Here is a 14,841-nt window from a genome sequence, read left to right as displayed (position 1 = left end):
GTACAGTATGTGTGCAGTTCAGAGGCACACTTTCACTGGTCAGTGACAGATAATCATTGTTCTTAACAACTCCAGCTGTTTGTTTTGAAACACCAAAGGTGATGTTATTGATGAAGTATGACCTGTATGTGAGAAATGGTGCAATTGGCCCCACCGTCAAGCTGTATAGGTGGATGGACGACCGATATGGATGGGTGTTTCTGTAGGCCTAAGGAGCCTGATTTGTGAAGTGTGCAATACGACAGATAATATCAGTGATTAAACCTGACCTTATGGGAAAAGTCCCATAATTAAAGCAGACATATGCGAAACATAATAATTCAAGCAGTATTATCGACAGGTCGTGGCAGATGTGCTGGCGAGTGTTTCTGTAAGCGGTTTCTTGATTGACATCAGCGTGAAGTGTGCAAAAAAAGTAGAAAAAGGAGAAGAGGAAGGGGAGGAGCGGCCTTTGCTGTCACTCACGCTGAAAGACAGAAGTGAGAGGTGTGACACGGAAGTTACACATAGAGAGAAGCTCAGAAAGTGAACGGCACAAGCAGAGAGCGAGAACGAGAGACACAGAGGGATAGACCAAGAAAGAGAAGAAGGAGGGAAAGAAAGGTCTTGTTCTGTCAGCCATGGGTCCTTGGACACGAACCACCGCTGAGAAATATGGCGTCGGTAAGATGATGATCTGGCATCTTTGACATATGGTTTAGAAACGCGCACACACACACACACACACAACATGCACACAAGTATTGGGCCACACGCGCATACACACCCTAGCAGTCTGCCCTGTAAGAGTTATGATGGTTTGTGTTTTTGACCGGGTGAGCCGCTGGTGTTGACTTCCTGTTACACAGGATGTGGGCAGGTGTAACGGTCTTAAAACAAGGCGCTCTAGTCAAATTTAAAGATAGCGATTAAAATCATCTGTCAAGAGACAGGGAGAGATGAAAGCGAGGCTTCCATTGCTTCTTTAAGTGCAGAGTTGCGTTTTCCAAGTGCACACATTAAACTTAAAACAAATGTGTCAGGGAATTAAAAAATGGAACAAAAAACATATGGCCTTGACTGTGCCGCTGAATTGCCTACAGTAATGCACACTGCAATTTGCTGTAGTCAGTTCTTGTCTGCATAATTTCGATTTATTATGAGATTGTCCCCCTATCCCTCTCGTCTTCAAGATGGTTGCTAGCAGAAACACATTGATGTCAATGTAATCAACAGCAGTCAGCAGTGGACCCAGCGAATGAAAACGTGCAGCAATTTAATTGTGCTGATGCTTGTTTTAATGTGTGATAAAATATACGTATAGTGCCTGTGTTTTGCAAACTGTGCTGCTGAGCAAGTGGGGTAAAGCAAATGATTAGAGGGATTTTAAAAGGGAAATAATGAATGCATTATACTTCAGTTGTGCTGTACATTTATACTGAATTCATTGGTAATAAGCTAAATGCTGAGTAGGGTCATCCCTCTCAACATGTTAACTCTTTTAAGGCAAGACCCTTGTCATATTGTTACCAGCGTTCAATGACCAAGTCATTATATCTTACTCAAGACTCTAGTAGTGTAGTACTATGGTAGTAAAAGTTTTTCAACTAGTATTAAGACGTTCCACAGATGAAACAATGCACATTATGGGGCTATCTGGGTTGCAAATACTCTTCTGGGAGAGCAGAGCTTCCCTGCATAGCAAAACTAATACTACTCATCCCCGACCCCCGGCCTACACCAACTTTGTCATGCCTTCATACACAACACTTCCCCCCCCTCACTTAATTTATTGCTGCACTTTGCATTGTTGGTTTTCCTGTATATTGCTGTACTTACCCGCATCGGTTGCATTTTTCTGCATCTGCCCACACTTTGTATATTGTGTGATGAAATGGTCTACACACTGCAACGGTCTGCACCGCTTTTGTCTGGCACCTGGGTTATTGTTTTGTGGATGTGCGTACCCCAACCTCCAAACACACTTTGTATATTGCCGTCTACGTCCTCTTTTGTGAGCCTCTTTTGAATAAAAGTGTTTTCTTAAATGTAATGTGCTGTATCATACTTGGTAGGTAGTGAGCACCCTGGCTTGCTTGTCGGGGGTGGTGACAGTTTATCGTGGTCTGTTGGTAGAGGAAGTAAAAGCTTCACTTTTTAGAAGATTAGTAAGCACAGAGTGTAGCGTAGCAGTACGCATCAAATCCATCATCATCTGCTCCAAAAGATATGCATAAAAGCCGAGGTCCCACGACAAGCAACATCAATTTGAATTTAATCAAGTGCTGATTTTTTTTGTAGTGCTTTTTGCAAATATATTTTTCTTTTGACACATCAGATATCCTTCGCAGCCCCCATCTCTCGCTCTCATGCGCGCACACACACAGACACAGACACACACACACACACACACACACACACACACACACGCGCGCGCGCATGCTCACACGCCTAACACAACACACACACACATAAACCATTTATGGTTTATTGCACGCTGGCTGACACAGGAAGTCAAACTGACAGAGAGGAAGTAATACGAATGAGTAAACGTTTAGGTTACACTGTCATGCTCGTTTGAGAAAGGGAGTGAAGCATGACGGCAGAGTACGAGAGTGGAAGTGACAGCCTCAACTGCTCCTAAGCATTTTTTAAGTTGTTTCTACAAACTATTTTGATTCATGTATGGGCAGCTGTGGCCTAATGGTTAGGGAGGTGGTCATAAGTCCAGACGGCTGCTAGTTCGAACCGCACCCTTACTTCTCCCTACATCCCCAACTAATGGCTGATGTGCCTTTGAGCAGGCCACCTAACCCCACATTGCTCCAGGGACTGTAAACAATGCCGTGTAAATAACTGTAAATCTCTTTGGATAAATGCATCAACTAAGTGTAATGTAATGTAATATACTGTAGATGAAGCTTATGAATTAAGTTCATTATGTCTAACTGTTTAACTTAAAGGGGTATGCCACTATTTTGGGGCTTAATACAGTTAAAATCGTTGGCTGGGGTTTATACAGTTGGTAAAGTGTCTTATTTTTCATGCAAGCCATTGCCTTGCTTTAAGACAAGTTAAAAGAGGGCATATGTTGCTAAGCTAGTGATAGTCAATGGATCCGTGTAGCATTGTATGCTACATGGATCCATTGACTTTCACTAGCTTAGCGACATATTCACTCTTTTAACTTGTCTTAAAGCAAGACAACACTTAACATGAAAAATAAGACACTTTACCACCTTTATAAACCCCAGCCAACGATTTTAACTGTATTAAGCCCCAAAATAGTGGCATACCCCTTTAAACACTTAGTGGTTTCTTTTGCCTTAAGACATGTAAAAGTTTTTATCTTTTACCTGACATGTTTCGACGGTGTTACTTCCGTCTTCATCAGAGGGTCACTGTGATGTTGATGAGTGACGTGCTTTAAAAACAGCTGATGTTGTTGTGGAGGTGTGACCTCCCTGTCAATAATGACAGGTTGGTCACACCTCCTGCTGTTAGAGTTGTCCTCTTAGGATGGTGGTCCAGGTGTGTGAGAGCATGTTCATGGTACTTGGGCTACGCTTTCTGATCTCCATAGACTCCTTAATCCAGCGGTGGTATCTGTTGTTCTCTTGCTGTATGACTTTTGCCTTGTCCCAGTCCATGATGTGATTTTCCCTCCTACAGTGGTCAGTTATGGCTGATTTGAGGTTCTCCTGTGTGGCTCTCTCCTTTATTGCTCTTGTATGTCTTTGTTCTGTTTCCTTTTCACACTCTTTTTTATGCTCATTTTTTCTTATGTTGAATGTCCTCCCTGTCTCCCCAATATATGACTTGTTGCATGACCGGCACGGAATCTCATATATGACATTGCATTTGTTATGTTGGTCTATTTTGTCCTCAAATCAGCCATAACTGACCACTGTAGGAGGGAAAATCACATCATGGACTGGGACAAGGCAAAAGTCATACAGCAAGAGAACAACAGATACCACCGCTGGATTAAGGAGTCTATGGAGATCAGAAAGCGTAGCCCAAGTACCATGAACAGGGATGAGGGGGCTTACATGCTCTCACACACCTGGACCACCATCCTAAGAGGACAACTCTAACAGCAGGAGGTGTGACCAACCTGTCATTATTGACAGGGAGGTCACACCTCCACAACAACATCAGCTGTTTTTAAAGCACGTCACTCATCAACATCACAGTGACCCTCTGATGAAGACGGAAGTAACACCGTCGAAACATGTCAGGTAAAAGATAAAAACTTTTACATGTCTTAAGGCAAAAGAAACCACTAAGTGTTTATGTAGATGAAGCTTATTTGACTCTGCCTGCCCATACTGCCTATAACGCCACATTTCGCCGCATTTCACTTTCAACTCAATCTGGCCCGAACGCATATTAACAGTCCCTCCTGATCCAGGAAAAAAACCATGCGCAGCTTGATAGACACCCATTGATCTCAGGTCTGAACCAAGCTCCTACCTGTATATGAGTTTGCTGCAACATCCAGGCTAAGACCTTGTAGTCCGGTAATTATGGTTAAAGGTGGTGTTTGACTATTTTGTTCATAATCAATCGCAAAAGCCATCACAACTCTTGGGCAGCCGTGGCCTAGTATTTAGGGAGGTGGACTTGAGATCAGTGGGTTGCAGGTTCAAATCCCAACCTCAGCTCCCTACTCCTCCATGCATGGCTGACGTGCCCTTGAGCAAGGCGCAAAACCCCACATTGCTCCTGAGACTGTAACCCTGTACATGTCTAAGTCGCTTTAGATGAAAAGTGTCAGCTAAAGTGTAATGTACTGTAATGTAATGTAATGTAACTTAAGTGTAATGTACTGTAATGTAATGTAATGTAACTTAAGTGTAATGTACTGTAATGTAATGTAATGTAACTTTCAGACACCTCAGCTCTCCTGTCAGTTTTATATCAGTATGGCAGTACTATACTGTGTGATTTTTTTCTGGCTTGGCTCACCATATTTTCCCTCTGACTCTCCCACACACCTCCTCCTTCCCTGTCGTTTCTCCAGCCAAGTGGAACTTCACTGCCAAGCATGAGAAGCAGCTGTCCCTGGAGGTGGGGGACACCGTCCACATCCAAATGGCCTGCGAAGGTAAGACTGCTGGGAGTATCTGATAGTCAGATTTGTTTGTATTTTGTATGCTGCAGATGGTTTGAGTTTGTTTGTGTGGTGCTTCTGGGGTTCCATAACTGTTGACAGTCATCACCTTTAGTGCACATTTAAGGCAACACTTTAGAAAATGCATTGATGAAATACGAGAGAACTTTAGTATCTGTTACTCACAAAACAGAAAATTATTTTGCCGTGGCTCCAGTCATTTATACAGACATGACATACAGTTGAGGACTATATTATTAGCCCCCCTCCTGAAATTAGAAATTTCTCTTGATTTCTCAGTGAGGATGACCATTATTAATAAATCTATGTTATTCTGGAAACTAATACATCATGGAGATAGTATCCAATAAGTTGAATTTGGACTTTTCCATTTTTACAATGAGCTTAAACAAAAAAGGGTAAAAATGGCAAGGACAAAATTATTAGCCCCCTGTGATGGAGTGGCCATCACTAGGGTTGTGGCTGTGTTCTGACTGGGTTCGTCTGGGTTCGAGTCCCAGCTGGGCAACTCTACTCCCCTTTGCTACAAATGGTGTCAGAAGTGGGATGGCTACCGTGAGGCCATCGGAAGCGTACCCATTGTGTGTGTGCTGTAATTCCATATGAAGGACCCCCAGGATTGGTGACCCCAGTGCGAGGGACCCCAGTGATGGGTGAAGCATTGATGATGGGGCACAATGGATGGGATAAGCATGATGGGCAGTTGCGTGAGGGACACCATGAGTGTGTGAAGCGCACGGGTGAGCTTCCCGAAGGGGAAGGCAGTGTGATGGAGTGACCATCACTAGGGTTGTGGGTGTGTTCTGACTATCACGCCAACGAGCCTGGCTCTTTGGTGTAGCGGTCAGAGCCCCAGTTTACTACCCCAGAAGGTCTGGGTTCGAGTCCCAGCTGGGCAACTCTACTCCCCTTCACTACAGCCCCCTTATCATTAATAGTCAATACAGTGCCATTTATAAACCAAAATTGACATCAGGCACTTTGATTAGTTGTTAACTATGTTGGCACATGTCCTACCAGGGATTTTGGCCATTTTTTTCATTGCAAATACAAGTAGTTAAGCTGGTCCAAATTGCATGGATGTTGAGGATGGACATTCATTTTTAGCACTCCTCTAAGACTATCTAAAGGATTGAGGTCTGAACCACTCCATGACCATGGTTTTAGTATCCTTGAAGAACATTTGAACTATTTTTGATGTAAGTTTTGGGTTATTATCTTATTGAAAGATCCAGTGAAGATCTTAGCTTCCTCTATGAGCATATTTTTGCATGGTCACTTTCCACATCATAATCTTCTGTTTTCTATGGTGCAATACCCCCAAACAAGATTTCCTTTGGCTGAGGCTGCCACAGAATGATGCTTCCAACACATAGTTTAATTGCGGAAACCATGTTATAAAGGTTTGAGGCTTATCCCTTTCTTCACCTGACAGAAGCAGAATTCATGCATCAAAGCAGGTGCAATTGAATCTCATCAGATGAAAGCAGATACTTTCAAAACTTATGTTTGACTTTCAAATGTTCACAGGCAAAGCTCAATAACACTCTGATATGTACCACCTTTAGTAAAGGGGTTCTTTTATGATGATGGCCCCAAAGCCCAATATGATGACAAGCCCTAACAGCGGTCATTCTTGAAATAAAAAATCCAGGTGAGGCCAGGTCAATATCATCTAGGCAGGTGTCCAATGCTTCTTTGGTGTAATGATACTAAGCAGTTTCCACAGTTACACATAGTGGTGGGGGCATTCAGTTTTTAGTCTGTTATTCAGCCTCAGACACAGGGAGTCTGGGTCTGGATCTGGATGGTTGGGTCTTCCAACAACAATGTAACCCAAAGCATACATTTAAATTAGTTCAGAGGTTCTTCAAGGACACTAAAACCATGATACTGGAATGACCCGCTCATAGTCCAGTCCTCTATCCCACTGAGAGTCTGTGGCAAATGTCTATGCTCAGCATCCATGCAATTTAGACCAGCTAGAACACTCTGCAGTGACGAAATGGGCCAACATCCCTAGTGGGGCATGTGCCAACTTAGGTGACAACTTATCAGAGCCTGTTGTCAGTTTTGGTTCATAAATGGCACCATATTGACTATTAATGATCAGGGGGCTAATCATTTTGTCCTTGTCATTTTTTGCCTTTTTTGTTTTGTAACAATAGACAAACCCAAAGTCTACTCATTGGACATTACCAGAGAACCTCTAACAGGGAGAAGGCTCAGTCTCATTGGTTCCCATTGTAGCCAGTTAGCTTTGCATGCATAATGCAGTAACGAGCGTGGGCCAGTCCTTCATGTGGGAAAATGTATGGAATGGAAAGGGGAACCCATGCTAAATACATTGCTACTGCGATTTCCAGTCACAAATATCATCAACAAAACATTCCTGGTAAGCACTATGACTGTTGTTTAACAATAGGCTGTATTGACAAATCGCACAGGTGTGTAGTTTTACAGCAGGTTAGAAGATTTCAACCTGTACTCGCTAGCATCGCGCTAATGTTTATGGGTTTGGCCCCATAAAAATTGAGCTTTGTGACCCAGTATATAATAATCTAGTGGCGCAAAATAATCGAAACGCTACTCAAATGGGGTCTTATTATTTCTAGCTTCGAACTTGTTAATATTTCAGGACAAAAAATTATAAAAAATCACAAAAATGATAATGGTAAAAAACTCCATTGACACCCATTCATTTTGCACTGTCCCGTGGTTAGGGTTAGCCAATTGTGGCTAACAGGAAGTTCCGTGAGTGAACAGCCCCTGACATTACCTCCATCAGTGTATTTGTTTCCAGAATAACAGAAACGGTAAATAATGGTCATTCTCACTGAGAAATCAAGAGAAATGTCTAATTTCAGGAGGGGGGCTAATAATATCGTCCTCCACTGTAAGACAAGACTACACATAAATGTAGAGGCTGCATTACATAGGTAATGTTCATCTTGTGTTGGGTACGGTTACAGCTTAGGGGATTAAGGATTTCTTGTGTCTGTTTTTTGAGTGCTGGTGGCACATTTAAAACTGTATTTATGCTGCAGAATGTTTTTCAGACATGCTGGGCTTTCATAACAGTTTTCTATCATGTTTAGTACAAATTTAGTGCAACACTTTGAGGAGAAATGCTTTGAAATAGGCATCAGTCCCTATATGGTATAAATTGACTGTAGTGTACAGTGCGGGGAGCGCATTTTAAATGCAACAATTCTGCAAATCATCTGTGTTTCATGCTGCAGAGTTATGAAATTTCCAGCACCACAACCAAATGCAAAAAAGTTGTCAGTCAAGTTGGATACACATTTAGTGCAAGAAAACACTTAAACAAAGGCAATCATTATTGGTTGGAAACCAATATGGTATGTTTGACTGATCTGGTACAGGAAAAAATAGGTAATTGTGTATTGAGACAGGAGGTGAGGTTTGCTGTAATCACTCTGCAGTCCAGTGATATCCCCAATTAATGTCTTTTATGGCAGGAAATAGATAGGACAGTGTCCAGATATTGCCTGCACACAGATGTATTAATAAGGAGTTAGCATGAAACGCAGGATGCTGGGCACACATGGCATGCGATTACAGCAGAAGAGAAGAGTTCATTATGAGAACTCAATTAAGATAGATTAGATTGATTAATTAATCCCAGCTGTGAAGTTTAAGATTTAGAATCTTGTTTGAAAAGCTACCGTAAGTGCTAATGTAACTTTTTATTTTTTTAATCAATTAAATTATTTGTTTTATAATAACGAGCCCTTCTCATTTTCAGGTTGGTACAAGGGGTACTTGGCAAAGAACAAGGACATGCAGGTAAAATGTTATGGTTATATCACCTGTTGTTTGTCGATTCAGTCTGGAAATCAATGTAATGTCAGCTGGTCTATTTTTGTCGCTTTTTTTGAAGGGTGCATTTCCTGCCAGCATTATTCAGCTAAAGGAAGTTGTCGTTGAGAAACGAGGGTAAGCATCCATCCATCCATCCATCCAAACATGTACCCATTCAGCCAACCATCCATTTGTCTATTCTTGGAGCCATTCAGCTTTGCCTTATTCACATATGATATGAGCAAATGGTGGAGCTGCAGCACTCCTTTGATGGAGCGGTTGTACAGTGTGAGTGGAGGTTGGTTTAAGTGCATATAGTAAGTAAGTAATCCTATATTTCTCCGTATTTGCAGGCATGAGGAGGTGGTGTTGTCAGCGGACATGCCCCTGGTGAAGGAGGTCACCACCACCCTGAGGGAGTGGGGCAGTATCTGGAAACAGCTGTTTGTGGTATGGGCCCCTAATCTGCATTGGCGTTACAGTAGGAGACTCTCCTACTTCTCTTGACTGCACCGTGATTGCTCTTAGCCTGACTCTTGCCAGGTCCCTCGTGTATTTCCGCTCAGCTTCCTGAGCTCACACCCAGGTCTGGAGGACATTCGTATTCATCCTGCTCCAGAAACAAAATGTTGCAGAACGAATCGGGATCGAAAGGAGTTGTGACGTAGTCAAAATGTAAATGTTGTGGAGAGAAAGGAAAGGACAAATAAGTGAAATGCAACAGTTGTTTCAGACAACAATGGCCGCTCACATGGACTCACTCATCAGCATTGATTCTGTAATCTCAACTGTATTTTTGAATTTGTTAAATTAGCACCTCATTAAAAATGTCAGACAAGTGTTTCTGCTATCACGTGCAAGGATATTTTGATAAAACCTGTGGCATAGTTGTCATGGACAGTTATGTGAATTGAGCATGCAACCTTCCCATTCTAACACCAACCCCCTAAACATTATCCAATTAGATTTCAAAAAGCAAACTAAATAATTCATTATATATCTAATTTGGCTTTAATCAGGTTGTTCTAAAGCCATAGATAGACAAACAAATTGCTACAGGGACCTTTTGTTTTGGCTTTAATTTCCTGTCATTAGCATATCTCTGAGCACAACCATAAACATTAGCAACGAAGTCCTCTGCTTTTAATGCAGTGGAGATGTTGTTGATGCACTTCAGTCGCCCTCTCCAACAATAAAACAACAATTAAATTTGGGAGGGGCACTCGGGTACATCAACGTTAAAACATTTTTTTGTGTGTGTGTGTGCTCCAACCAGGCAAACAAGAAGGAGCGTGTCACCCAGGTCCAGCGCCTCATGTGGGACTTGATGGAATGGCGCTCGCAGCTCCTGTCAGGCACGTTGCCTAGCGACGAGTTCAAGGAACTGAAGCAGAAAGTCACTTCCAAAATCGACTATGGCAACCGGTGTGTAGCCCCCCACCCCGTCTTTTAACGCTTCCAATTTGCCCCTTTCATTACTCTACTCGTAATGTACTGTTAGCTGAGCTTTGCAAAAGCGACAAAAAGTAATGAAAGAATCCGGTAAGAAATCCACAAGGTTCAGGCGTAACTGTTTTTTTTTTTACTCTAACCTAGCAGTAGTGGCAGTCAACTGTTATATCCTGTTAATTATATCTGTGAATAATAATAACGTGCGTGTTTGGAACAGCGACCCTTATTATCATGCAGATTATTTTTCGGGTGCCAAGTAGTAATTGCTTTGAAATGATAAATGTCCGGGACAGACGTGTGGGGGAGAATAATGCATGTTCTCAGTTAACCGTGGCTAACTCCCTGGAATATTCATTTTTAACTTGGAGGTCTGCTTCTCTCCTTCTTCGTATTTTGTTCTCTTGTGTGCTTGGTCTCTTTCTTCCTTCCCCCCTCTCTCTGTGTCCCTGTCTCTCTGTCTTACTTAATTTCTCTTTCTATCCCTTCCTTTTTTCTCTCTATTTATGCTCATCTTTCTTTCTTTCTTTCTTTCTTTCTTTCTTTCTTTCTTTCTTTCTTTCTTTCTTTCTTTCTTTCTTTCTTTCTTTCTTTCTTTCTTTCTTTCTTTCTTTCTTTCTTTCTCTGTCTCTCTCTCTCTCTTTCTTTCTCTCTCTGTCTCTGTCTCTCTCTGTCTCTGTCTCCTCTCTCTCTCTCTCTCTCTCTCTCTCTCTCTCTCTCTCTCTCTCTCTCTCTCTCTCTCTCTCTCTCTCTCTCTCTCTTCTTCCTTCCTGTCTTCCCTTCTCCAGCATCCTTGAGTTGGATCTGGTCGTGCGGGATGGTGATGGCAACATCTTGGACCCAGACAAGGCCAGTGTCATCAGCCTCTTCAGAGCCCACGAGAACGCCAGCAGCAAGATCACAGAGAGACTCAAGGAGGAGCAGGTCAACACACACACACACACACACACACACACACACACACACACACTGTGCAACATATCGTAAAGCTTTTTTCATACTATTTAATATGATGGACAATTGCATAATGGCTAACAGAACAACGCATCTATACACTACCAAAATTTGCTGTTGGGGTTGATGTACACACAGAGTACTGCTAAGATTCTTTAAAAATTGTACAGATAATACATTAAAGTATTGTATGTTTTGCCAACATGTCAAAAGATCTACATTGTAAGTTTCTATTGGAGACTTACTATTGGAGACTTACTATTGACTTAGAGTAGAGTAGAGTATCATTTATTAAGCCCGAGGGAAGTGAAGGTACTTAAAGAATTAAGAAATTAAGAAACTATTAGAGCGTGATGTTCCAGTCTCCAAGCGTACAAGCACCTTAATGAAGCCCTGTTCATTACCTCATTTGACTATTAGTTGTGTTCCTTGTGATAATGCAACTTGTGTACCTTGCGATAATAATACAAGGTACACGGTTCAGAGGGATACAAGGACAGAACACACATTAGATAATGGATTTGTATTGGATGAGCTGAAGAGCTGTGTGTGTGTGTTTTTTCCCCAACCAATTGCGTTTTTGGCACTGGTACCATCTGGTGGTGCAGTCAGGTTCAATATTGGGCACCAGGCGAAGCGAAAATGAGCCTCTCAGATAATGGAGCAATGATTGCGGTATTCATTTTTAACGCAGTGCCGATATGAAAGTGTAGATCATTTCCTCTCACATTTAACAGGTTTTCTGGTTTTAATTGAAGCCATATTTCCTGAGGGAAATGCACTGTAGTCTTTTGGCTTAAAAGGCTGAAAGAAAATGAAGTCATTACTAGAATGGGTTACCTGAATTGCCTTATGCTAGTTAGTTAATCCTTTCTTGTCTTTTTCTTATCTTTTCTTGTTTCTTCCGCATTTTCCTTCATTTTGTTTGTTTCTTTCTTTACAATCCTTCTTTCTTTCTTTCTTTCTTTCTTTCTTTCTTTCTTTCTTTCTTTCTTTCTTTCTTTCTTTCTTTCTGTCTTTCTGTCTTTCTTTCTTTCTTTCTTTCTTTCTTTCTTTCTTTCTGTCTGTCTGTCTGTCTGTCTGTCTGTCTGTCTGTCTGTCCTCCTCTGCCTTTCTCTATCTTCCCTCTATAGTCCAACACCCAAACAGATCATTCCGGCATCTCGGCCCGTATCCAGTCGTCGCCCACTCACAGCCTCTTCGTGTTTGTCCGGAACTTCGTGTGTCGCATCGGTGAAGACTCGGAGCTCTTCATGTCACTCTACGACCCCCACAAGCAATGCATCATCAGGTCTGTAAACATACTATCTCTCCTCTCCTCTCGCTGTCCTCTCCTCTCCTCTCCTCTCCTATCCTCTCCTCTCCTCTCCTCTCCTCTTGCTGTCCTCTCCTCTCCTCTCCTCTCCTCTCCTCTCCTCTCCTCTCCTCTCCTCTCCTCTCCTCCTCCTCCTCTCCTCCTCTCCTCCTCTCCTCTCCTCTCCTCTCCTCCTCTCCTCTCCTCTCCTCTCCTCTCCTCTCCTCTCCTCTCCTCTCCTCTTGCTGTCCTCTCTTCTCCTCTCCTCATCCTCACCCTCTCATCTCCCCTTCTCATTCTCTCCTCCCTTCCTCTCCTCTCAAGCAGGCTACTCACAGGTCTGTCTGCCACGTTAACACAGTTCCCGTCTGTCTCTCCTCTGTCCTGTCTTCTCTTTTGTTCCCTCTCTCCACTCATCTCCTCTCTCCTCTCCTCTCCTCATTTTCTCTCTGTTCTCTTTTCCCCTTTTCTCCTTCTCCTTTCTCTTCTTTCAGTTCCCCCCTCTCTTGTGTCCCATCTCCCCTTTCGTCTCTCTTCTAGCCCCCTCTTCTATTTCCTTTCCTCCCTCTGTTTGACCCGTTCTTCCTCTCTCTCCTGTCTCACCCTCACAATACACCCCCCTCCCTACTCTCCAATCCTCCCCATCACCCTCCTCCAAGAGACAAAAATACCACCCCAGGTTGGAGGAGGTACGGCCCTATTAACATAATGGATGTCAAATGCACTAAAGTCTGCACCCCCCATAAAAAGCTAGCACCACCCAAATTATGGAGGGCCAATTCACTTCCTGCCCTTCAGCCCCTCTCTCCTGCTGCCATACCTGCTGGCTCATTGACTGTTTTATAACTCATCACACATTCACTCATTGCATTACATTACATTACATTACATTGCACTTAGCAGGCACTTTTACCCAAAGCGACTTAGTTATTTTCAGAGTAATGGGTTTCAGCCCCTGGATTAATGTGTGGCTGCTGGGTGCCCTGCTCAAGGACACTTCAGAAATGGTGTACAGTAGGAGACGGTGAATTTGTAGGCCCACCATGTGTTTTTCTCTGCACCATGAGTGCTCCTTGCAAGGTCCGGCTAAAACACCTTTTGAAGTGTCATAGAAGTGGTAGTTTAGGCTCATGGAACAGGGAAAATAAGTGGTTGCTGCGGGGACCAGGGTTTGATTCCGACACACAATTGTTTTCCAATCCTTTCCCGTCTCTGTCGTCCATTACTTTCCTGTCTCTTCACTCCTATCCAATAAAGGCGAGGAAGCCCAGCAACTATGTTTATAAGCAAATAAATAAATAACTTAATAACTGAAACGCGTAATAACTATCTAACTACCTAAATACATAAATAAATAAATGGTTAAACGCTGATATTGTAGAAGACCACCCACCTTCTTCTTACTGGTAAGGGGGTTCGAACCTGTAACCTTCCGACCCTTCCTCACCATTAGGCCACCACTCTCCAATTAGCCAAGGCAACTTATAGCTATTTAGGTACCAATCCTCAGAGGCCAGTTTATTTTCTTAGAGATTCATATTTAAATGGGGCTGCACAAAAATGAAATAGCCTTTTTTTGTCTCAGTCCAGTCCCGCTGAGGGTAATACATGTGCAGTCGTTGGAGTCCCTGAAGCAATGTGGAGTTCGATGCCTTGCTCAACAACACTTCAGTGCTACAAGACTCGCCTCCTTAACCTTTAGACCACGACTGCCGACACAAATCCACAGCTCAATCATGCCAGACTCTGCCAAGGACTAGAGCCCTCTTTCTTCCTCTTTCCTCTTCTCCACCAGTCTGCCGTCTTCCCTTGTGTCCTCCTCCTCTTCTCATCTCAGTGCCCTGCTGTGCTGTCAACATTATTTGGTCCATTTGAGTTTGTCGTCAAGATCTATTTTATCATTTCTCATCATGACATGTACGCTGTATGTCAAGCATAACTATTGTTGTGTGCGGTGAAAACAACCTGGTTGTGTACTTTGAATTGTTTTGGCATTTTTCTGACAGTACGGTACTTGTGCGCAAGTGTATTACAGTATTTTTTCCTCAAAATTTTTATTGAGTGAGATGTCAGAATCTGCCATATCATGTCTTGTCATGCCAGGCCTGTCAATCATATGCACAGTTGTTGTTGTTGTTGCTGCTGAGGTGTACAGTACATTGAGAAATACCCGCTGTGGTTGCCAGAACTGCCAACATGCTGA

General features: G+C 42.8%; 1 protein-coding gene across 1 annotated transcript in view; it reads left to right on the top strand.

Annotated features, from left to right (window-relative positions):
• The first annotated feature begins 525 nt into the window (after nucleotides 1-525).
• LOC134439570 (dedicator of cytokinesis protein 2) overlaps nucleotides 526-14,841 on the top strand; it is a 338,998-nt gene continuing 324,682 nt past the window's right edge. The window contains exons 1-8 of the mRNA XM_063189473.1: nucleotides 526-663; nucleotides 5,006-5,089; nucleotides 8,886-8,926; nucleotides 9,021-9,076; nucleotides 9,295-9,391; nucleotides 10,218-10,366; nucleotides 11,179-11,314; nucleotides 12,478-12,635. Of these exons, the coding sequence (XP_063045543.1) occupies nucleotides 621-663; nucleotides 5,006-5,089; nucleotides 8,886-8,926; nucleotides 9,021-9,076; nucleotides 9,295-9,391; nucleotides 10,218-10,366; nucleotides 11,179-11,314; nucleotides 12,478-12,635 (764 nt within the window). The 5' untranslated portion in view covers nucleotides 526-620. The remainder of the gene's footprint in view (nucleotides 664-5,005; nucleotides 5,090-8,885; nucleotides 8,927-9,020; nucleotides 9,077-9,294; nucleotides 9,392-10,217; nucleotides 10,367-11,178; nucleotides 11,315-12,477; nucleotides 12,636-14,841) is intronic.

The sequence above is a fragment of the Engraulis encrasicolus genome, chromosome 23, assembly GCF_034702125.1.
Source record: "Engraulis encrasicolus isolate BLACKSEA-1 chromosome 23, IST_EnEncr_1.0, whole genome shotgun sequence".
Taxonomy (NCBI): Eukaryota; Metazoa; Chordata; class Actinopteri; order Clupeiformes; family Engraulidae; genus Engraulis; species Engraulis encrasicolus.
Note: the sequence above shows the minus strand (reverse complement) of the source record. Positions and strands in the feature narration are given on the sequence as shown.